Here is a 22,582-nt window from a genome sequence, read left to right as displayed (position 1 = left end):
TCAGGCACTCTATCTATCAAATCTAGGCCCTTAAATCTATTTCTCACTTCCACTGTATAGTCATAAGGGATTTGATTTAGGTCATACCTGAATGGTCTAGTGGTTTTCCCTACTGTCTTCAATTTAAGTCTGAATTTGGCAATAAGGAGTTCATGGTCTGAGCCACAGTCAGCTCCTGGTCTTGTTTTTGCTGACTGTATAGAGCTTCTCCATCTTTGGCTGCAAAGAATATAATCAATCTGATTTCGGTGTTGACCATCTGGTGATGTCCATGTGTAGAGTCTTCTCTTGTGTTGTTGGAAGAGGGTGTTTGCTATGACCAGTGCATTTTCTTGGCAAAACTCTATTAGTCTTTGCCCTGCTTCATTCCGTATTCCAAGGCCAAATTTGCCTGTTACTCCAGGTGTTTCTTGACTTCCTACTTTTGCATTCCAGTCCCCTATAATGAAAAGGACATCTTTTTTGGGTGTTAGTTCTAAAAGGTCTTGTAGGTCTTCATAGAACCGTTCAACTTCAGCTTCTTCAGCGTTACTGGTTGGGGCATAGACTTGGATTATTGTGATATTGAATGGTTTGCCTTGGAAACGAACAGAGATCATTCTGTCATTTTGAGATTGCATCCAAGTACTGCATTTCGGACTCTTTTGTTGACCATGATGGCTACTCCATTTCTTCTGAGGGATTCTGGCCCGCAGTAGTAGATATAATGGTCATCTGAGTTAAATTCACCCATTCCAGTCCATTTTAGTTCGCTGATTCCTAGAATGTCGACATTCACTCTTGCCATCTCTTGTTTGACCACTTCCAATTTGTCTTGATTCATGGACCTGACATTCCAGGTTCCTATGCAATATTGCTCTTTACAGCATCTTCCCGCCCACTCCAGGGCAACTCCGTGCCACCCCACTTGCTCAGACCATGGGCCTGGACTCCCCTCCTCTCATACCCTCATCCAGTCCACCGGCAGGGCACGCTGGCCTGACCTTCCAGGGGGATGGAAAGCAGCCGCTCCCCATCGCCTCCAGCCGCTGCTTCAGTGGGACTGTCAGCTGCCTTCTGCTCCCCAGCCCTGGGCCCACCCGGGGTCTCCAACCCATGATCACAGGCAGAGGAAAGTGCCATGAAGCCGTTAAACTGTGTCGCCCCCTCCCCACAACCCCCATACCCCTGCGTTCCCTCCTCTCTGGCTATTCCCTGAAGACCACCACGAGGCTCCTGCCCCAGGCCTTTGTGCCTGCCCTGCCCTCTGCTTGGGATCCCCCTCCTCACACTGACACGCGGCTCGCTCTGGCCTCCTTGTCTTTCTGCTCACAGTTGTGTTATTGATCTACCATCACTGTGTGTGTATGTCGCTCAGTCGTGTCCGACTCTTCTGTGACCCTGTGGACTGTAGCCCTTCAGGCTCCTCTGTCCATGGGGTTCTCCAGGCAAGAATCCTGGAGTGGGTGGCCATGCCCTCCTCCAGGGGCTCTTCCCAACCCAGAGATTGAACCTGGGTCTCCTGCATTGCAAGCAGTTTCTTTACCATCTGAGGGACCAGGGAAGCCCCAGTTGATTTACTGCTGCACAACAAATAACCCCCAAACTTAGTAGCTTAGAATAAGAACCGTTTATTTTCTCTACTGTTTCTTTGGGTTGGAATTTAAGAGCCACTTAGCTGGGTGGTTCTGGCTCGGGGCCTCTCCTAAGGGTGGAGGCAAGATAATGGCTGGGCTCCTGCCTCTGGGGGCAGGACCGGAGCTGGGGGATCTGCTTCCGAGGGGGGTCCCTCCCACGATGCTCGTGGGGGCTGGCTATTGGCAGGATGCCTCTGCTTCTTGCCGCGTGGATCTGACCATGGCGCTGCTTATGTGTCCTCGGGACAAGATCCCAGCCTCCCCCGAGGGCATGGGGCCGGGAGGCTGGGGTTCTGTGACCACCTGCATCACCTCTACTTCGTTAGAGGCATGTCAGAGTCCAGGCCTCCACCTTTGGAGGAACGAATGTCAAAAAACTTTTGGGCGCATGTTAAAGCCACTACAGTTGCTGTTGGCGGCCTTTTCTGAACGTCGACTGTAAAATGACACGGGCCTCGTTCCACGTCAGCCCAGCACCTCCTGTCTTATAACACACCTTGGAGCACCTCTCCTCCGGTTACTAGGAGATCTCCAATGGGATATGGATTTTCCTCTCTCTTCACTGATGAATCCTGGTTCTTAGAACGAGCCTGGAACACAACAGATGCTTAACAGATAGGTGTTCAACAGGGAGAGGAACAAATAAGTCGGTAGCTTGTTGGTGTCCCATTTTACAGATTAGAAAACTGAGGTCAGAGAAGGTAAGTGCCACTCCAGGTCACACAGGCAGGAGGAGGAAGAGCTGGGACCAGGGCCTCTGGCTGATGCCCTCTGTCTCACTGTGCAAAGCTGCCTCTCAGATAAGGTTCCCAGGGGACTCGGATCAGGGACTCCTCGGGAAGAAGCAAGCGGGGGTCCCACGGCCCAGCGGCGCCTCCTCGCCTGCCAGCAGCCTCACGGCGGACACCTGGTCACCTGCGCCTCATTCAGACTGAACTGTTTGTACCAAAGATCTCACTTTTATTACTGATTTACATTTTTCTTTTAAGGGATGTGTTTACTGTGAAAACGAGGGAGAGGACAACCTCTGTGTGTCATATGAGGAAGACATCCCGACACCAGGGCTCAGCGAAGTGACAGAGACCAAAGAAGAGGAGAGTAGACCCCCCCAAGGCCCAGAAACGAACGGCAGGTGCAACCCACTTCCCCAGGGCAGCAGCGCTGCCAGTGAGGTCCGCTAGCCCGTGCTCTGAGGAGGGGAAGGCTCTCGCGCGTGTCTCCGGTGAGACGGACAGATACACTTTCGTGGCTTTTTTTGTTTTAGAAAAAAAACCATAGTTTTCTGAAGGGGTGATTTAAAACTATGGAGACATTTGCAAAGAAACGCTATTTTATATTTATGAATAAAATACAAATATAGGGTGTAAGGGGACAGGGGAACGAGACCTTCACTATTTAACTCGAGAAACACTGCCTGCCTCTTTGTGTTGGGAAAGCAGCTGAGCGCCCCCAGGAGTCCTCGGACGGGCTGTCCTGGGTCTGCTGGCTCCCGTGGCCTGTCCCAGGCGTGGCCCAGGCTGCGCCCACCTGCCCGAGGGTCCCAGGGGCTCCGCGCTGAGGAGCAGTGGTCCAGGGCTCGCCCAGCGTTTGTGTTTGTGTTTGGATCAAATCAAATACTGTCCTCTCTGGGGGCGGCTTTTTCTCTGAAATATTTAGTCAGACTAGATGTTTTTGAAACCCACCAAGTGGAGATCACAGCCTCTGCTTATTTTCTTTCAAAAACCTCCTTTTCAAAACGTTTCGCATTAAATGATGTGTAGTTTGACAAACCCGCCGCTTCAGCTCCCAGTGCAGTTGCAGCAAACGTTTCATCTGACAGAGTGTATGTCCAGGGCGAATAAAGTGGAACTGCTCACTCTGGATGAAAGAAGCCGACAGGTTCCTGTGACCAGCTCCACCACGGAAATTACACATCCTCAGAAACATGACACAGACCCTTCTGGGTGTTGCTGCATCATCCGTGCATCCTGCTCAGACCAGGATGGCCCACCTATCAGTGAAAACGTGCTGCCGCTCATCCTCTTCTTGGCACGTGGCCCTCCTAGCCAGGCCGTGACCGCCACGTTTGGAACTCAACGCATGTTGATCCGTCGTTGGCACTTCCCAGGCGTCAGCTCTGGCCCAGCCGAGCCAGCCACTCCTCCTGGATGAGCTGGGCACCGAGTCTGTGTTTCCCAGGGCGCCCGCACCTTTTCATGAGCCTTGGCTCACTGATGTCGCTTCTGGTCTCTGCGGTGATGTCCCCTGCTGCCGCTGGCGCTTTCAGGTAAACAGGACACCCGGGAAAGAGTGAGACCAGACTGCTCACCTTTTTGCAAAACCTCATATCGCATCGTATATCCCAAAGATAGCTTAGAAAAAATGTTATACTGGTCCCTGGAGTGAATGAGAAGCTGCCCGTGATGAAATGATTGACTTACAGTTGCAGAGTCTGTAGCAACTTCAAAGAAAGCAGCTTTTCCCCCTCTGCCCATCCTTTGATGGAGAAGCAGCTCCTAGAATAGGTGAAGCCTCCTTGTAATCCAGTTGGTTTTCTTAGTGAAATTATTTTATGCCTGAATATCAATCTTACTTTTCATAAACGCAAAAAGTTTAATTATTTTTTTAAACATAAAAGCTTCAGATCCCCAAGGCGAGGTGTAGTCTGTGTGTGTGGAGATCAGATGCTACAAACTGCTTCTTGCCTGAGTCAGATCATCAAGGGACAGTCAAGGTTGCATTGACTTTACCTGAACTGCCAAAAGGTTCTCTCCTGTTACTGAATGTTTACCATCAGCATTATCTTACTGTTTCTGTCTGTTCGTTGATTAAGTGCCGCGTAGCTTCGGCGTGTGCTGAGGAGTGGACAGCACGAGCCGCGTAGCTTCGGCGTGTGCTGAGGAGTGGACAGCACGAGCAGCTTGTGAAACCGTTTACATGGCGCCAACACGCACCCGGTCTTGTTTTCTCTAGTGTGTGTGCTTCCGTGGGTGTTATCAAGACTTCTTCTCAATTTTAAACTGAGCCTTCTTTTTAATATATTCCTGAAAAGGTATGTAAATAAGCTCTCAGAGTCTGTGTAACAATATGTCAAGCCTTGCCGGACAAGTGGTTTGTTTATGCTCAAGCCAGACTTTCTTCACCCAGTGCTGTATGTTTGTTGGACTGCTTGTGTCTTTTTATGACTTTTTTGCTTTTTAGAAAATTGGTAAATAAAGCAAGTATATTTTTATTTTGTATATTCTTAATATAGCACAGAGAAATAGGAGCCTGAGTTCTGTTTATTTATTTTCTGCACGGTGTGTGAGATCTTGCTTAGTTCCTGGACCAGGGATCAAACCTGTGCCCCCTGCAATGGAAGCAGATTCTCAACCACTGGGTCACAGGGAAGTCCCTATTTTTACTTCTGTATTTTTAATAGAGCACAGAGGAATAGGAACCTGAATAGAGGCAAAGATTATCAGGTGGTTTTTCTAAGACGAACCCTAGAAATTCTGCTTTAGGAACTATGCTGTCTCCAAGGCACCCTCACCTCCTCCCACGCAGTGTGCCTCTTGCCGACCCCCTCCGGTCGTGTGTGTGTGTGTGTGTGTGTGTGTGTGTGTGTGACACGCAGCCCCTACCCCAGTGAACTCCCTGTAGTGTAGTGTCAGTCGCTCAGTCGTGTCTGACTCTTGCGACCCCGTGGACTGTAGCCTGCCAGGCTCCTCTGTCCATGGGATTCTCCAGGCAAGAATCCTGGAGTGGGCTGCCACGCCCTCCTCCAGGGGATCTTCCCGACCCAGGGCTCAAACCTGGGTCTCCTGCATTGCAGGCGGACTCTACCGCCTGAGCTGTAGGGGACTCCCTGCTGTAGATCTAATCCTGGAGTCCAGCCCCTCCGTGGTCTCTCACTGACAGATGGGGAGTAGGGCTACTCAGCTCGGCCCCTGGTACTCGCACCCACTCTGCGGTGAACCCGGGCACCTGCTCCTCTCTCTCCCCGCCTGCTCTGGGTAATCTGTCCCACGGGGGCTGGCTGCCTGCGCACTGGCCCAGGGCTGAAGGCAGCAAGGTCAGAAGGATCTGAGGCCAGACGGGCCTCGTGTCTCCACCAGAGGTGACACAGGAGGCGCGGCACAGTCTCCTCCTACCCCGCCCCACCCCCGTGCTTCCTCCCACCGCAGCGAGACCTTGCAGGGCCTGGTCAAAACAGCGGGGGCTGCTTCTCCCTACCTCCCACTTCATACCAGACCATGTCATGGGTCCCAGACCTGGTGCCTAGCGTTCCCAAAGCTCCCTGAGCAGGAGGAAGGCTCGACTCTCACCTCCCGTCCTGGCTGCCTGGATCCAGGTGGTGATTGGGGGTGGGGAGGCTAAGTCCTTCCAGTGGACCTAGAGGCCTCTGCAGACCCCCTCAGTGGCCAGATGTGGAGATCTGCCTGCTTCACTGAAATTCTGAGAGACTTCAGGGTATTTAGCTGCGTTTTTATCCACCGTTTAACCCCAAGGGCACCCCTCCCCTTTATTTCCAAACCAAAAGGAGCTTCTCCAAGCCACTGGGCTGATTGCCCGCCAGGGGCCTGGACATCCATAGGCTGGCCACCGCCTTTGTTCCCTGCAGATTTTATGGCTTGCCACCCCTGCCGCTAACTGGTCCCCCTGTGGCCACTGCTGCCCTGCCCAGCCTCTGTTGGGCTCTGTCTTTGGATATGGGGATCAAAGAGCCCAAATGCTCAGGAAGTCTGTGCTCAGGCAACCTTTGAAGGTGGGCTCAGTCCAAGCAACAAATGGCAGGAAGTGGGTCTGCTAGGGGAGGCCATGTACAGGGAGAGAGAAAGGGCGTGCTGGTCCTGAGATGGAGCAGTCGGGTTTCTGGGAGGGAGAGGCCAGGCCCACCAGCCAGTGGACCCACTAAAGGAAACTGAGGCTGGCTTCAAAGATGAGGCCTTGGGCAACTTCTGGTCTAACCGGAAGGATTTTGCTGGAGGAGGATTTTGCTGACTCACACATCACACCCTACTCTATGGTGGTGGTTTAGTCGCTCAGTTGTGTCCAGCTCTTTGCAACCCCATGAACTGTAGCCTGCCAGGCTCCTCTGTCCAGGGGATTCTCCAGGCCAGAATCCTGGAGTGGGTTGTCGTTTCCTTCTCCAACCCTACTCTATACTTCTGCTTTTTGTCCCAAGGTGACTCAGACTGAGGCATGTCCCAGGGCTGAATTCTCCTTCCTTCAATTCTAGACAGCATTCCTCAAGGCCCCCGACCCCATGTAGGATCAGGCTTTGGAGATCCTTAGCCCTTGCTCAGCCGTCTTCTCCTGATAGCTGTCACCTGTCCTTTTGTATTTACAAAGTTAGCTTTATATCCCACAACCACCATTGAGCTTTTTTGATCAATCTATAGAAAGACACGACTTAGTGACCTTCACTCACTCGTAGATTGACTCTAAATCTTGAAACGCTGTGAGCCGTATTACTGTGAGCCGAGTTGCCTTTCACTTCTCGTTTGCACCGTTGGCCTTTATCACTCTTCCTGCACTTCCAGTTCCCCATCGAATCAGGAAAAGACAGTCTTTTTCCAGAGCCCTTCCCCAGAATCCCCATCATCTTGTTCCAATATAAAGTGCCTATCCTGGAGAGCATTCTAAAATACTTGTTTGATCTTATTCAAACAATACAATCAATAATGGGAGGGCTAAGAGTCAAGAGTGTAAGAAATACCATGGAGTTGGTTTTTCCATATCTGAGTTCCTCAAAGTAGGGCTAACTTAACTGCCGTTCCTGGGCGTGGGGGTGGGATCTTGCTCCCTGGGGTGCTGTCTAAATGGTGAAGAAAAGTGAAGTTCCAGGCCAGCTATGGGCTCTCTCGGGTTCCACTACTCAAGCCCCTTCTGTGCTCTGTCTGGCCCTCCACTAGGAGGGGGAAGGGCAGTCAAGTTTCTGATCAGGCAGGGGAGGATGGGAGAACAAGAGCTAAGCTTTCTCCCCCGTAGCTTATGAGGGAGACCGGAAAGCACTCAGGGCATTTGGAGGAGAGGAGCAGGTTCCTGCCTGGGTGAGCAGTGCAGGGCTGGGGGTGCATCAGCACCCTGCTCACAGAAAAGCAAAGAGACAGCCAAGTGAGGACCAGCAGAACAGGTGCCCAGGGAGGCCCCGAGTCCCAGAGTCCCTACCTACCTGGGGCTCACAGAGGTGAGCCGGCCTTGCTTGTGCTTAGTCGCTCAGTCGTGTCCAGCTCCTTGTACCGATCCCACGGACTGTAGCCCACCAGGCTCCTCTGTCCATGGAATTCTCCAGGCAAGAGTATTGGAGTGGGTTGTGGGTTGCCATTCCCTTCCCCAGGGGATCTTTCAGACCGGGGGATCAAACCTGAGTCTTCTGTGTCTCCTGCATTGGCAGGAGGGTTCTTTACCTGCCAAGCCACCTTTGGGAACCATCAGAACTCTCATCAAGCCTGTCCTATTGTGGAGATCCCTCTGACGGGGAACCTGAAGTGAAGTAGACACCAGAAGGGCTGCCAGAACCATTTTCAGATAGTGGGGGCCCAGGTGGGCGTCTGTAGCCCAGTCCTGCCACCTGGCCACCTGCCGTCCCTGGATGTTTCTTTCCCCTGCTTCCTCCAGCTAGGCTCCGGATGCTCTATCTTCCCTCCCCACCCAAGGGCTTCTGCTTCACCAGGCTCTGTGCTGGGGGTTGTGACGGGGTCCTGCTTAGAGTACCCCTAGCCAAGTATGCTTATAACCTGGAGGGGCACAGAACCAGACCCTGACAGTCCCAGTCCCAGGAGGGAAGCAGCAGATCCGGCAAGGGTGCAGGTCCTTCCACCGGGAAGATGGAAACGGAGCTTCGGCCTGAACAGCAGGGAAGGAGCCCTTTAAGGGAGATTCCAGGCGCTCCAGGTATAAGGCTCTCTGTGTGCCCGGTATAAGCCCTGACCGCCTGAAGGCAAATCGGTGTCCCGGCTTTGCCAGGAGAGGGCGTGGACCTAGGCATTCGGCACTGGGGCCAGGCTGGGGTCCCCAGGGTGCCACCCCACCGCCCACGCACCCCACCCTCAAAGAGGCCGGGCCGGCAGATGGGCGGCCGGCCCTGGGGGTGGCGGTCGTCTGGCGGACACAGGCGCACCCACCCCCGCGCCCGCCCTGGTGACAAAGCGGCCGAGACAAAGGCGCGGCCAACACCTGTCGCTCTTGGCTGGGCTGCCGCTTTTCTCTGCCGAAGCGGCTGCAGCTGCCAACTGTCACGGGCATCAAGTTACGGGGACCAGACGGCGGCCTCCGCCAGCCCGGCGAGGGGCGGGGGAGGGAGGGGGAGGACTGGGGGGAGAGGGAGCCCAGGGGCTGGGGAGGGGAGCCGGGCCGAACGGAAAGGGGTGTGGGAACAGGGAAGGGTGGGTGGGCAGGGAGGGCAGGATGGGGCAGGGCGAGCTTGGGTTGGGGACGGGGGGTGGGAGGGGGTAGGTGGTGAAAACCAGATAAGGTGGGGGAGGGGCGGGGGAGGGAAGGCCGGGCGGCGGTTGGTATATTGAGGGAGGAGAGGGAGGGGGAAAGAAGGTGAAAGGGGGTCGGGGAGCGAAGGGGCCGAGAAGGAGATGGGAGGGCGATGAGGACCGGGAAAGGACCAATGACCAGAGAAAGAGGTCCAAGAGATGGAGCTGTTGAGGGCGGGCCTGCGGACCCCGCCCCACTAGGATCCCCGAGCAGGCTGCAGGCGGCGTTGAGACCCTGGTATGAGGGCCCACAAGTCCGCTAGAAACGAGAGGGGCCAGGGGCTCGCTCCCACCCCTGCTGCCCTTAAAGCCCTCACCTCCCTGGGACTCTACAGCCTCCCCAGACCGGACCTGTGGCCCCCTCCAGCTTCGGAGACCTCGGTCTTTGCTGTGGCTCTAGCCTCCAGGACCCCAGCACGCGCGCTGAAAGGTCCCCCTCCCGTGGCATCTTAGGTGAAGGAAGTCAAGCGCGAATGGATGGATGAACGGATGGGTGCGCTCCTGCTCGCGCGCGCAGCAGACCTGTTCAGGGTCGGGAGGTAAACAAGCGCACCCGGGGCCACAGCCCTCGTGGTCATCGCCCCCTCGGGTGCCCACAGCCCCCGCCAACGCGGGGGTCGCTCGGAGGCCCAGCTGGGCTTCCCCCCCGCCCACCCCGCTAGTCCCCGGCTGCAGGCCACGCCCCGCCAGCTGCTGGCGGACCCCGGCGGCAGGGCCGGACAAAGGGGCCTCTGCCATTGGCCCGCACAAGCAATTGGCGTATTGAGATGCAAATAAGGCGCTATAAAAGGAGCGGGATCGGCGGCTGGTGCGAGGACGCCTCGGCAGACGCGAGTGGACGAGGGCGGCGGCTGTGGGCCTTGCGCGGCGAGGGGCGCGCTCGCTTCTAGCGCTCGCCGGGCTCCCGGCGGTGCGCGTCATGGCCCCGCTCCTGGCGCCGGGCCGGGACCGCGCGGGCAGGGAGGATGAGGACGGCTGCGAGGCGCGCGGGGACCGCAAGGTGCTGGCTGTATCCGCGGATGGGCGAGGGAGAGAGAGGGCTCGGGGGGCTACGCAGGGCCGGGACTCAGTTGCTTGTTTCCCGCAGGCCCGGAAGCCCCTGGTGGAGAAGAAGCGGCGTGCACGGATCAACGAGAGCCTGCAGGAGCTGCGGCTGCTGCTGGCGGGCGCCGAGGTGAGGCCAGCGGGGTCGGGAATGGGGGATGCCTAGAGTCTGCGGGCCCGCGGGCCGGCCTCGCCTCACCTCCCCTCCCCGGCGGCGCAGGTGCAGGCCAAGCTAGAGAACGCCGAGGTGCTGGAGCTCACGGTGCGGCGCGTGCAAGGCGCGCTGCGGGGCCGGGCGCGCGGTGAGTGGCGGCCGCTAGCGCGGCGGGCGGGGGTGCGTGGGGAGCGTTCGCCCGGCCTGCCGCGGCGCGGCTCCACCGAGGACTTCCCCGGCCCGGGGCAGGGGGCGCCCCTCGCGTCTACTGGGTGAGCTTCGTCCCCGCGGGGCGGGCGGGCCGGGCCAGGCCACAGAGTTCGCCGCTCACTGGACCCGGCGCGGCTCTCTCCCCTCCCATCTCGGAGCGCAGAGCGCGAGCAGCTGCAAGCGGAAGCCAGCGAGCGCTTCGCCGCCGGCTACATCCAGTGCATGCACGAAGTGCACACGTTCGTGTCCACGTGCCAGGCCATTGACGCTACCGTCGCCGCCGAGCTCCTGAACCACCTGCTCGAGTCCATGCCGCTGCGCGAGGGCAGCAGCTTCCGCGATCTGCTGGGGGACGCCCTGTCCGCGCCGCCCGCAGCTCCCGGGCGGAGCAACTGGCTCGTAGGAGGTGCCCTGGAGTCCCCGCTGCCCAGCCCTCGGGGCTCCGGGGACGACCAGTCCTCAGACCTGGAGGAGGTCCCCGAGGCTGAACTGAGCCGGGCCCCGCCTGCCGAGGGGACTGACTCGGTGCCCGCAGCCCTGGGCAGCCTGACCTCTGCCCGCTTGGCCCAGAGTGTCTGGAGGCCTTGGTGACCAACGCCAACCTGGGGCCCGCGGGGTGGGCCCTGCCTTCCCAGGTTCCGTTCCCTCCTCCCTGGGGTCCAGATGTGGCGGGCAGGGTTCTGGATATTTCCCCGTCCTGCTGTTCAGTCCCGCATAACCAGTCCAGCCAGGCCCCTTTTTACTTGCAGGAAGAATGTTTATGCATTCCCCCGCCCCAGCCCTCTGGTGGGTGGAGGGAGGAGGAATCTTGTAGGGCTCCCAGGATTCTCTGGGATTCGCCTGCCCCAGACTTCTCAGGCACCCTGTGGGTCTGGGGACAGAGGTGATGGAATGGAGCTGAGCCTCTCCTCGGTGCTGGGCACTAGTGTCCTGGCAGAAGGAGACCTCAGGCCCTGGCAGCCCTGGCCATTCAGCCAGGACACGCGGGAGGCGTTCTGCAGGATTGCCCAGAGCTGCCACAGAGAACAGTGTTCTCGGTATGTCTTGCATTTAGCACACTTGAGCTTGTGTATTAGGTTGTCATCGATGGTTACAATTGTGTTAAATAAAGCATTCTGGAGACTTAGTTACCCTTCTGAAGTATTGCTGAATGCTGTGGTGTTATTAAGGTGTCAGTCAAATGCATAAATACAAAGCCAAGCACATTTTCCCCACATCTAATGCCGTGAGTGGTTTTAAAACTTCTCACTGCCAACCAACAACGAAGTGTAGAGGCAGTGGTGATGGACGCCCCATGGTCCATCTCGTGGTGGACAGTGCTTCCACTTCGCTGAGGCCAGGCCATTCCACGTGGGTTTCCCCTGCAGGTCCTTGGACCTGGCCTGCTCTCCCTGGGAACTGTGTGTGTTCTGGTGATGGAAACTCAAGCATGGAGTTTGTCTCCAGAGTCACTAAGGACAAGGGAAACGGCTGGTTCCCAGACCATTCTCTTGTTTGTGAACTTCCGGGAATAAAACTGATGCCTGACTGCTAGCCACGTGGTGTGGAAGTTTCTTTCAGAAGCCTGCTGGGTCCATGAGCGTGGTGCAGACATCTGTCCACTTAGGTGGTTACTTTTCTCTACTGAAGAGCGAGCTCCCCCATTGCCGTTGACCTCAGGGACACAGAGACTCACCCAGTTCATGGCCCAGGCAGTTTGGACTTTAGGCCAAGTTGAGCCCAGGAGGTCAGCAACCCTGGAAGGAGGGATACAGGCAGCTGGGGTGTAGGGAGCCCACCCTCTTGGGCTGGGTCAGGGCCTGCAGGTCATGCGGTCAGCTGATTGCAGTCCCTGCCACAAGGAGCCCAGCCCCCACATCTCCTGCTCCAGAACCCCAAGCTTATTCTTGTTTTCTCTTAGGGTTGGCAGGGCCCATGCCTAGTCAAGGGGTGACAGTTTAGGACTCACACCTAGGTCTCCTGTCCAGTGTGTACCTTTGCTTTTAAACGTCTCTCCCTGGAGTTCCCCTGGTGGTCCAGTGGTTAAGACTCTGTGCTTGCAACTCTCGGGGCACAGGTTCAATCCTTGGTTAGGGAACTAAGATCCCACATGATGTGTGTCGTCAAAAATAATAATAAAAATCAGTTCAGTTCAGTCACTCAGTCATGTCCGACTTTGTGACCCCATGGACTGCAGCACGCCAGACCTCCCTGTCCATCACCAACTCCTGGAGTTTACCCAAACTCATGTCCATTGAGTTGGTGATGCCATCCAACCATTTCATCCTCTGTCTTCCCTGTCTCCTCGTGCCTTCAATCTTTCCCACCATCAGGGTCTTTTCAAATGAGTCAGTTCTTCACATCAGGTGGCCAAAGGATTGGAGTTTCGGCATCAGCCCTTCCAATGAATATTCAGGACTGATTTCCTTTAGGATAGACTGGTTGGATCTCCTTGCAGTCCGAGGGACTCTCAAGAGTCTTCTCCAACACCACAGTTTAAAAGCATCAATTCTTCAGCTCCTAGCTTCCTTTATAGTCCAACTCTCACATCCATATATGACCACTGGAAAAACCATAGCTTTGACTAGATGGACCTTTGTTGGCAAAGTAATGTCTCTGCTTTTTAATATGCTGTCTAGGTTGGTCGTAACTTTTCTTCCAAGGAGCAAGCATCTTTTAATTTCATGGCTGCAGTCACCATCTGCAGTGATTTTGAAGCGCCCGCAAAATAAAGTCTGTCACTGTTTCCATTGTTTCCCCATCTATTTGCCATGAAGTGATGGGACCAGATGCCATGATCTTAGCTTTCTGAATGTTGAGTTCAGAAATGTTCCCTGTCACCCCTGCCCAGTAAGCCCATCTGGTCCATTTATTTGGTTACATCCAAGTGCCCTCACGGAGAAGGCAATGGCACTCCACTCCAGTACTCTTGCCTGGAAAATCCCATGGATGGAGGAGCCTGGTAGGCTTTGGTCCATGGGGTCGCTGAGGGTTGGACACGACTGAGCGACTTCACTTTCACTTTTCACTCTCATGCATTGGAGAAGGAAATGGCAACCCACTCCAGTGTTCTTGCCTAGAGAATCCCAGGGACGGGGGAGCCTGGTGGGCTGCCGTCTATGGGGTCACACAGAGTCGGACACGACTGAAGTGACTTAGCAATAGCAAGTGCCCTCGAGCTCAAGTCCATTTCCATCCTGTTGATCTCCCTGCATTCTCCTGTCTACTCAGTGTTGACATTTAGACGTGAGATGGGCATCACAAACCACCGCCAAAGAACAACTGATTTTCGTCCGTCCGCGCCCCTCACCCCACCCCGCTCAGAAACGCGTTCGGAGGCGCCCTGCTGTCGGACGCTGGAGCTCAGAGATGTTCGAAGGCCCTCGAGGCGCTCGTAGGTATTGGAAGCACCCGGAGGCTCTCGGAGGCGCTCGGAGGTATTCGGGAAGCACCCAGAGGCGCTCGGACACTTTCGGAGCTTTCGGAGGCGACAGACTCTTGGCCACGCCCCCGCCACGCCCTCACGCTCACGCGGTGAGTTCTGGACAATGTAGTTCCAGCCCTTTGATCTCCCTTTCCCTGAGGACGCTGCAGGCAGTGTCAGAACTACGACTCCCAGGGGCCTCTGCGGCTTGGTGGCTCCTCCCCCCGCTGCCTGGAGCTCCAACAGGAGCCCAACGAACCCAACGGCGCCCGGGGGTCTCGCGCGGTCGGTTAAGCGGCTCTGCGATCAGTAGAGGCCGGGCTGCAGTCCCTTACGCATCCTCGGGACCAGGAAAGGGAGCGATGAAGGCGCCGGCGCCCAGCCGCTCTGGCCTTCCGCCCGCGGCTCCAGCTCAGGGCCCCCGACCACTTCGGGCCACCTGGAGACCTGGCCGTCGGGAGTATTAAAAGCGCCCCGGCCTCTCGGGAAGTGCGACCAAAGCCGACAGCGACTGGTGTCGAGGAAGAAGGGGGTCGTTTCAGGCTGTGACATGGAAGCAGTTTTCTCGAGGAGGAAAGACGAGTTTTACAGACCGTTTGGTGACCGCGCCTCAGCTCTGCCCAGCGTTCACTCTACAATTGCAGTGAGCACCTGTTATGTGCAGCGATCACAGAGATGAGACCGACCAGAGCCTTACTGTCGAGGAACTGGACAAACAAGAACCCACAGAGGCCCCAGGCTGCTAAAATACATCCCAGAGGTCGACAATCCAGGAGGTGCTTAGCAAAGGACAAGCCAGAGACACGCGGAGCTCATCAGGTAATTAAAGACAGTTCCTGGGCTTAAGTGGGTCTGAAAGGAGGAGGGATAAGATTTTAAAACGGATGACCCAGAGCCTTTTAGCTCCTCTTGGGAGCTCCCAGGCTGTTTTGCTTTTCCATCCCGGTATAAAAAGTTGACCCCCGCCCCGCCCAAAGATGGTAACTCTGGCCGTATCTGTTCTGCTCCTAGTTGCTGTCATTCTACCCCTCCATTGTCGACAGATGACACTCAGGCACCATCTTCCTCTCCCCTCCAGATCCCACCCCAGCTTAATCTGGGGAAATTGTGTATGTCTCTTAGACATCTCAGTCAATCGCCAGCCCATGGTCTCTGTCACCCCGACAGCTCCATCCCAGGAAACTTGTTCAGACTTAATCGGGTCTCTCCTAGTTAACTGTCTGCCTGTTTCTTCCTTCACAGGTTTCTTGAGAATAGTCTCCATTCTTAAACTTTTTTCATTTCCTCACCTGCTTGCCCCTAACAAAATTTCACCATTTTCCATTTCCCACCATTCTACTGGAAGCTTCTGGCAGTCTCTGGTGAAGTCCTAAATGTTAGAGCATCCGACACTATCAAGACTGTCATTCTTAAGACACTGTTCTCTGTCCAGTTTTCTTGCTTCCTCTTCCCCCATTCCTTCTCAAGCTGTAGACAGGGCTGTTCTCTGCAGCCCACCCTGGACATCTTGCTGCAGCCCACATCTGCCTTAGACTTACTGCTCTGTGGTCTCCCTGGCTTCTCCCAGTCCTCTCTGGAGCTCCGGTCACGTGGGGTCACAGAGACAGACACGACTGAGCACAGCGCACAGCATTCTAGTGGCTAAAGTTTCTTCTCAAGTTTATACTGTAATGAGGGAGACAGACAAGAAATACATGCTCTGGCAGATGGTATGTTCGTGCCAAGAAAAATTATAAATCAGGTCATGGGGACAGGGCGTTATGGTGTGGAAGCAGGGTGCAGATTTCAGTAAGTTGATTATAGAGGACAACTCTCTCTGTAGGTTGTGTTTTGAGCGGAGAATGGATGATGTTCATGGATGGGGACAAAAGCCAGTGGCTGTCCTGGGAAGGAGTGGGTTAGGGTTCAGATGGCCTTAACAATAGCACTGGCTTTGCTTTGCGCATGAAGTGCGACTGTGGGAGCAAAGAAAGAAAGTGAAGTTCCTCAGTCATGTCTGACTCTTTGTGACCCCATGGACTGTAACCTCCCAGCCTCCTCCGTCCATGGGATTTTCCAGGCAAGAGTACTGGAGTGGGTTGCCATTTCCTTCTCCAGGGTATCTTCCCAACCCAGGGATCCAACCCGAGTCTCCCACATTGCAGGCAGATGCTTTACCGTCTGAGCCACCAGGAAGCCCTGGTGGGAGTAAAGCCCTTCCAAATCCCCTTTCTGTACCCACTCACCCCTCTGCCCCTCCCACTGTTTTGCCTCCTTCATTCTTTCTTTTCCTGCCTCTTACGTCATCCTCTTCCCTCTTGTCCTCCCCATTCTTTGGACTCTCCCAGCCTCTCCTCTGCTCTGGCCTCTCCTGTAGCCTTCCTTCTCCTCCCAGCGTGGGGTGGGCTTGACTGGGGGCGGCCATGCGCCTCCAGTCCACGTGACGCCCCCTCCCTGCCCCTCCGCCGCAGGCTCTGAGCGCCTGGCTTCCCAGGAAGGTGTCCAGGCTGCCACAGTCCCCCTGCCTAGAGGGCTTCGGGGGCACCGAGGACACGTGCCGATTGTACCAGGTGAGCCCTGGGGAGGCAGGAGGAGAGCCGCAGGAGGCACAGTGGTCCGCACCCCGTTTCTTCCCCGCTGCGCACAGACCGGCCTGCTGGTCCTGACTCGGATGGGTAAGCAGGGGCCGCCCCGTGGACACCGCTGAGGGGCAGGGGAGCCCCTAGTGCAGGAGCACAGGGTCTGCCGGTTATGCTTGGCCCAGGTCAGGAGGGAGAGGCACCCTTCTCGTGCGAGCTGGCACGTGGGCACAGATGGCCCCTCACCGCTGCAGGTGGGCCGCGAGCCCAGAAACCCCGGTGGAGCCCAGCTCTGCGCGTTTCCCCGCAGACTTTCCTGTGGACCCGGTCTGTAGCCAGGCCTCCCCACCAGGCCCCTCTGCAGGCCGAGGAGGGTCCGGGGTGGAGGAGCAGGAGGCACCCCTGCTTTGGAGAAGCTGAGAACAAGTCTCAGGGGGCAGCCTGCACCCTGTAAGCAGGAGGAGGGCAGACGATTGTACCATGTGCGGGGGAGCGGGGCCTTGCCCTTAAGGAAAATGTGATTTTAGAGGAGCAGACAGTTCCTGAGCATTCGTGTCTGAGGAACAAAGGCCATGGGAGAAGAACAGGAGAGCTGGGGGTTTGAGAAAAGGTGTGGTGGCCTCTGACAGCAGGCTCCTGAAGGAAGGCTTCCTGGAGGAGGTGGCCTGGGAGCCCTGCAGGACAGATGGAGGAGGACTTTCCTGTGGGAATCTAGTCCCCATGGCTGGAGAACCAGGAGGGTCCGAGGAGGGGGGCTGGAATAGAGCACAAGGGCCCATCCCGTTGAGGGCTAGGCTTGGGGGCGCCCTCCTGGAGCCTCCTCACCTCCCTCCTGCCTCCTGTCGGCCTCCCTGCATCACCTCTCCTCTTCCAACAGCTTCCCGGACCAGCTCCCTGGCAGTTGGAAGGCTGGGCAGACTCCCACGCGGTCCAGTCCCCACGCGCCCCCTGCCTTCCCTGGGCCCTAGAGCAGGGAGCTCACAGCGCAGAGGATGAGACGGCGGTCTGTTGTCCCAGCGCGTGGCAGGGCCACGCAGCTCTGTTATCTCAGTTTCTGAGGGTCGGGGATCCAGCCAAGACCGGCTGGGGCTTCTGCCTCGAGGTCTTGCGAGGCTGTACCCGGGTGTCGGCGGGGACTGTGGCCCGTGCACAGGCTCCACCTGGAGGGTCCAGGCTCACTCACGTTGGCGGGATTCGGCTCCTCACGAGCTACTAGGGGAACGTCATCCTTTTCTCCATGTTGCCGGAGGGCTCAATCCGTTGGCCACGTGGGCCTCTTCAGAGCGCACCTCCCCGGGGGGACAGGCCCCCCGTGACCCCCGTCTGCAATGGCAGCTTGTCCCTCTGTGCTGTTAGATTCTGCTCACCCTGGGGGGCCTCGCAGGGTGCTCATTCAGTGGGGGCCCCTGGGGGCCAAACCCCCGCCCCACTCTGTGCTCTTCCTACCATCCCCCAGGCCTGGGTCTCCAGAGATGGTCATACTGTGTCCAGTGTGACAATTGTGTGTTTTTCTCTCGTTTTAGAAACTGTAGCCTGGGCTGTCGCACCCTGAGATAGATGTACCCAGAGAGTTGTAGGGTGCGCTGTGGACACTGTTCTGTCCATGCCGCCCCTGCGTCAGCCCTCCCCGGGCCTCTGCTTACTAGGTTTTCCCGCCTCCTCCGGGAGACAGAGCCGCTTTCCTTAAGCTCAGGAGCTGTTTGCATTTTTATCAGAGCAGGATCAGGCCCCCAGTCTCCGCGGAGTGGAGGAGCAACAGGGGAAATCCGAGAAGGAAGCATAGGGGCCCGCACAAGCCACACAGTCAAGGCTTGAACCACAGCTAAATCTCGGTGTTGGTGAGAGCCTGGGAAGAGCCTCCGCCAAGGCCTGGGCGCCCCGGGTGCCCCAGGAGGCCGAGCCAGAGGGGCTGGGTGAGGCAGGGCGGCCCCAGCCGCATGGTGTCCCGAAGCTGCATGGTGTCCCTGTCTGGTGTCCCCTGCCCAGGGCCCGCCAGGAGCTGGCACCTCATGCTGTTTTTCTGTTTGTGGGCTGTGTAAGTTAAAAAGGACTGGCTCTTTCTTTACCGGCAAACCTGCCAACCTTGACTGCCCTGGCTTGACAAGATGGAAGGAAAGGGGGAGGGAAGGCGGGAAGAAGGGCCCCAGGCCCCGCCCCTCGCCACCCCTCCCCTGGGCCAGCCCTGGGTCCTGCTTATCCTCCCGGGCTCCATCCAGCCCCTTGGCATTTGACCACTCCACTCTGGGGACACTGTGCCCCAGCACTGACCCCTGGAGACACTCGGGCAAGGGGAGCCAGGCTCAGTCCCGGACCGGAGCAGCCCTCAGGTGGGCCAGCACTGGGAGCAAAAAGGAGAGGACTCAGCCCCTTTTTCCTCGACACGTTATGGAAATTTGCAAGCACAAAGTGGAAGGGATTTTTCACTACACACCTGCACGCCCACTGCCGATGATCCCACTCACGTTTTACTAGACTGTTATATCTAGGCAACCATCTTTTAATTCATTTTATTTTTGATGCATTCAAAATCAATTTTAGCCTCAAATGTGCTTGCCCCTACATACTTAAGCATGTACATTAACTAGAGTTCATTAGTGATAGTCTTTTAATATAAAACAATGAAATGCCCGGCTTGTAAGTGAACATTCACTCTTTTGACAAGTGTATGCATTCTTGTAACTCAGACCCTTATCGAGATACTGAGTGTTCCCATTACCCCAGACTGGTTGACCCCCAGTCCACTCAGAGGCAACCACTCTGTGACCTCCTTGTGATACTGGCACAAAGGTACTAAGTGAAGTCGCTCAGCCCTGCTCGCCTCTTTGTGATCCCGTGGACTGTAGCCCACCAGTCTCCTCGTCCATGGAATTTTCCAGGCGAGAGTACTGGAGTGGGTTGCCATTTTCTTCTCCAGGGGATCTTCCCAACCCAGGGATTGAACTCAGGTCTTCCCCATTGCACGCAGATGGTTTACCATCTGAGCTACCACAGATTTAATACTGGAGCCTAAAGCAAAAGGGAATTATTTTTAATGGCTAATATTTTTTTTCCCAGAACACCGAAGTAGTTAACAACCTGTTGAAAAATGAAAAGTAGATATATCAAAATAGTTTATTTATACAAAAACCAACCAATAATCTTGCTTTCCTGGTTTTAGTGGAAATGAACTCATCAATATTTCCGAAGTCTACTACTTACCTTGTTTTGAAAGGAGAGAATTGCCATGCTAATTTCTTTTGATGAAGTGATCTTAATTTTTCATTTACTGCAGCTTACTGAAGTGTCTTATAGGATGACATGGTGACTGGGAATGCTAACAACCTTCTCAAGGCCATGTTCAAATTGGAAAGTATTGCACTAAACAAATTTGTGAATCAGCCTTAGAAGATGCAAACACTATTTAATAACTGATGCTGCATGCTGCTTAAAACTATATCAGATGGATATATAGGATTTAGGATATTTGAGTCAAGTAAGTGACTGCTTTGTGTAAGAGTTATCCGTAGAAAACTTTTCTCCATTTAAAAATTCAAAATGTAAGACACTTTTTCATATAATCATTTACAATGTGAAAATTAAGGCATCTATAGTTTCTTTAATTTCTATTTGATATGCAGTTTTATAATAATTGACACTCATCTAGTGATTCATTTCCAATTTTTATACTTTAATTTTAAAATTCAAGTGCAGCATTGGTAAGATAGTGGTGAGCATAGCTGCCTTTCATAAAGTTCAAACAGTAGCCCATATCTTTTGCTAAGATTTCACATTAATCAAACATTGAAAGTTTCTGTTATTTCTAAGCAAAGGTAAAGGCCTTCTGCTAAGAGTACAACAATGTATAGTCTTTTTTTTTAATTGTATAAACATTAACTTTTACACTGGTTTATAATAACATCCTACACAGATTGTATAAAATAATGCATTTGTGCCAAGATGCTTTTGATGTATGCTTTTCATTTAATATATATTTCAGTATAAGTGCCTTTGTATATGAAATACCTTGTTTACATTTAATCTTGATCCTCACGGGATATCTGGATGTGTTTTTAATGTAGATTTTAGAACAGACATAAGAATATCCCATCTGTGCATCCATTTTTAAAACTTCACACACAAAATATATATGTATATTATATGTATCCATATACATATATATAAATGCTAAAAAATGGTTAACATTTGATTTCCCAGGGCAGCATTTATGCATATTTTTATGAGCTGAGGAAGCACAAATTTGGCATAATCATATTTGGGGGCAAAATGTCTTATAAACTCTTGTATAACAGGCTATATTTTCTCCATTAGACTATACCTGGCCACAGGCATTTTAAATTTTATTTCCAACCTCTAATTTCATAAGCTAGACTTAGAAAGTTTCATCTTTCATTTCAATGAAGTCAGTACAACTTACTTTATTGTTATGACATTGTTCTTCATGTGAGCAGATCTCGTGGTCAGACATGCTTGTTCACGATGGGCTACATCTTGTGTACAAGCAAAAAATAAAAAGTACTTGCTCCATTATTGACAGTATTTCAGAACTCATGTGATTTGCTTGTAACATGGTATACTTGTTTTGAATTTTATTAGACCAGGCACATGGATTTCCAACAATTTCCTGTGATTCTCTTAAGATTTAAATTGTTTTCTTCAAAGTGTAACATCTAAAACCACTCAATATATTGTGATTTTTGTTTCTTTGATTTTGTCATCTTCTGCAAAACATCATCTATTAAACTGTCAGTTTGAATATTTTTCAGAAACACTTCCCATTTTAGACAGCATCACAATGAGACATCAAATTTTCAAGGTCACAGCTTCTGTCTAAATTTTTCTAATATTTGAAACCTTTTTCATGGTTACAAAAATTTGATTCTGTTGTATTATTGTGGGGAAACATGCACAAAAAATAAAGACACTTGTGAATAAATGAACCAGTCACAGTGAATTTATTTGCCATTATAATAGTAAAAAAAAAATTTGGAAGAATCTTTGGCCATCATGTGAAATAGCTTCTTTAAAATAGCTTCTCTAAAATATACCCTTTTCCTTTGTTGGGTCGGTGTTGTATTAAAATCATTTTTATTATCACAAAGTAGCAACCATAATATAAAACTGTTAAAAATGTATTTCAAAATGGCATCTTCTTTCTTTTGCTCACACTCACTGAAATTTCTAATATTTCTCTTTATTTCCCAAATAAGAATCTTTAACTCTGAATTTGATGGTAGTTCTGTTCTAATAATGTCAGTGTTAAGAAACCCTCATTTTTAGTTGCTGGAATGCTGTTTTTCTACTCCAATCTGTAATTGTCCCCTATTATTTTGATGCATTTCTGCATATATTTTTCTTCTTTTCTGAAGTATTACACCATTTGACTTTGTAGATACTACAGATACCATATTTGTCTAAAACAATTTAGTATACATTTAAAATATGTATTTAATGAATTATATAATTATTACAAATATATTTAAATTAATATGAACTTTAACATTTCACAGGTAGGTATACATAAAGTTTTGTTTCAAATATAGAGAAATCAATTGTTGTTTAGAATGTAAAATTCTATAGTCACTGTGGGAAACAGTTTGATAGTTTCCAGAAAGTTATATACTCCTGCCTGAAGAATCCCAGGGACGGGGGAGCCTGGTGGGCTGCAGTCCATGGGGTCGTGAAGAGTCGGACATGACTGAGCCACTTCACTCTCACTTTCCACTTTCATGCATTGGAGAAGGAAATGGCAACCCACTCCAGTGTTCTTGCCTGGAGAATCCCAGGGATGGGGGAGCCTGGTGAGCTGCTGTCTATGGGGTCACACAGAGTCAGACACAACTGAAGCGACTTAGTAGTAGTAGTAGTAGTAGACAGTTATACTAAAACTATTTTATGACCTAGCAAGTCCACTCCTAGGCAAAAACCCAAAAGAACTGAAAATAAGGACTCAAACCAATTCAGTTCAGTTCAGTCGCTCAGTCATGTCCGACACTTTGCAACCCCATGGACTGCAGCACACCAGCACACCAGGCTTCCCTGTCCATCACCAACTCCTAGAGCCTATTCAAACTCATGTCCATCACGTCTGTGATGCTATCCAATCATCTCATCCTCTGTTGTCCCCTTCTCCTGCCTTCAATCTTTCCCAG

The 22,582-nt window shown here is 53.2% G+C and overlaps 2 protein-coding genes and 1 long non-coding RNA gene across 8 annotated transcripts in view; 2 read left to right on the top strand and 1 right to left on the bottom strand.

Annotated features, from left to right (window-relative positions):
- PER2 (period circadian regulator 2) overlaps positions 1–4,863 on the top strand; it is a 42,723-nt gene extending 37,860 nt beyond the window's left edge. For 2 of the 4 annotated variants that reach the window (XM_024987696.2, XM_024987697.2), the window contains one exon: positions 2,606–4,863. In XM_024987696.2, the coding sequence (XP_024843464.1) occupies positions 2,606–2,797 (192 nt within the window). In that variant the 3' untranslated portion in view covers positions 2,798–4,863. The remainder of the gene's footprint in view (positions 1–2,605) is intronic. The other 2 variants (XM_059883534.1, NM_001192317.1) reach the window with 2 other exon arrangements.
- LOC132344956 (uncharacterized) lies at positions 1,595–8,305 on the bottom strand. Its single transcript, XR_009494042.1, has 2 exons — positions 7,753–8,305; positions 1,595–2,206 (listed from the first exon to the last, which is right to left on the bottom strand). It is a non-coding gene; the product is annotated as an uncharacterized lncRNA (long non-coding RNA).
- HES6 (hes family bHLH transcription factor 6) lies at positions 8,295–21,370 on the top strand. 3 transcript variants are annotated; one of them, XM_059884652.1, is made up of 6 exons: positions 8,295–10,064; positions 10,152–10,238; positions 10,329–10,410; positions 10,636–14,694; positions 16,326–16,529; positions 17,311–21,370. In XM_059884652.1, exons 1-4 carry the CDS (start codon positions 9,984–9,986, stop codon positions 11,061–11,063), a joined length of 678 nt encoding a protein of 225 aa, XP_059740635.1. In that variant the 5' UTR covers positions 8,295–9,983; the 3' UTR covers positions 11,064–14,694; positions 16,326–16,529; positions 17,311–21,370.
- The last annotated feature ends 1,212 nt before the right edge of the window (positions 21,371–22,582 follow it).

This window comes from Bos taurus, chromosome 3 (genome assembly GCF_002263795.3).
Source record: "Bos taurus isolate L1 Dominette 01449 registration number 42190680 breed Hereford chromosome 3, ARS-UCD2.0, whole genome shotgun sequence".
Lineage (NCBI taxonomy): Eukaryota > Metazoa > Chordata > Mammalia > Artiodactyla > Bovidae > Bos > Bos taurus.
This window is presented reverse-complemented; position numbering and strand designations above follow the sequence as displayed.

Coding starts and splice junctions, on each gene's coding strand:
- HES6 (XM_059884652.1), top strand. CDS start 9,984: ATGGCCCCGCTCCTGGCGCCGGGCCGGGACCGCGCGGGCAGGGAGGAT. Junction 10,065..10,151: donor AGGCGCGCGGGGACCGCAAG/GTGCTGGCTGTA, acceptor TGTTTCCCGCAG/GCCCGGAAGCCCCTGGTGGA. Junction 10,411..10,635: donor GCTGCGGGGCCGGGCGCGCG/GTGAGTGGCGGC, acceptor CTCGGAGCGCAG/AGCGCGAGCAGCTGCAAGCG.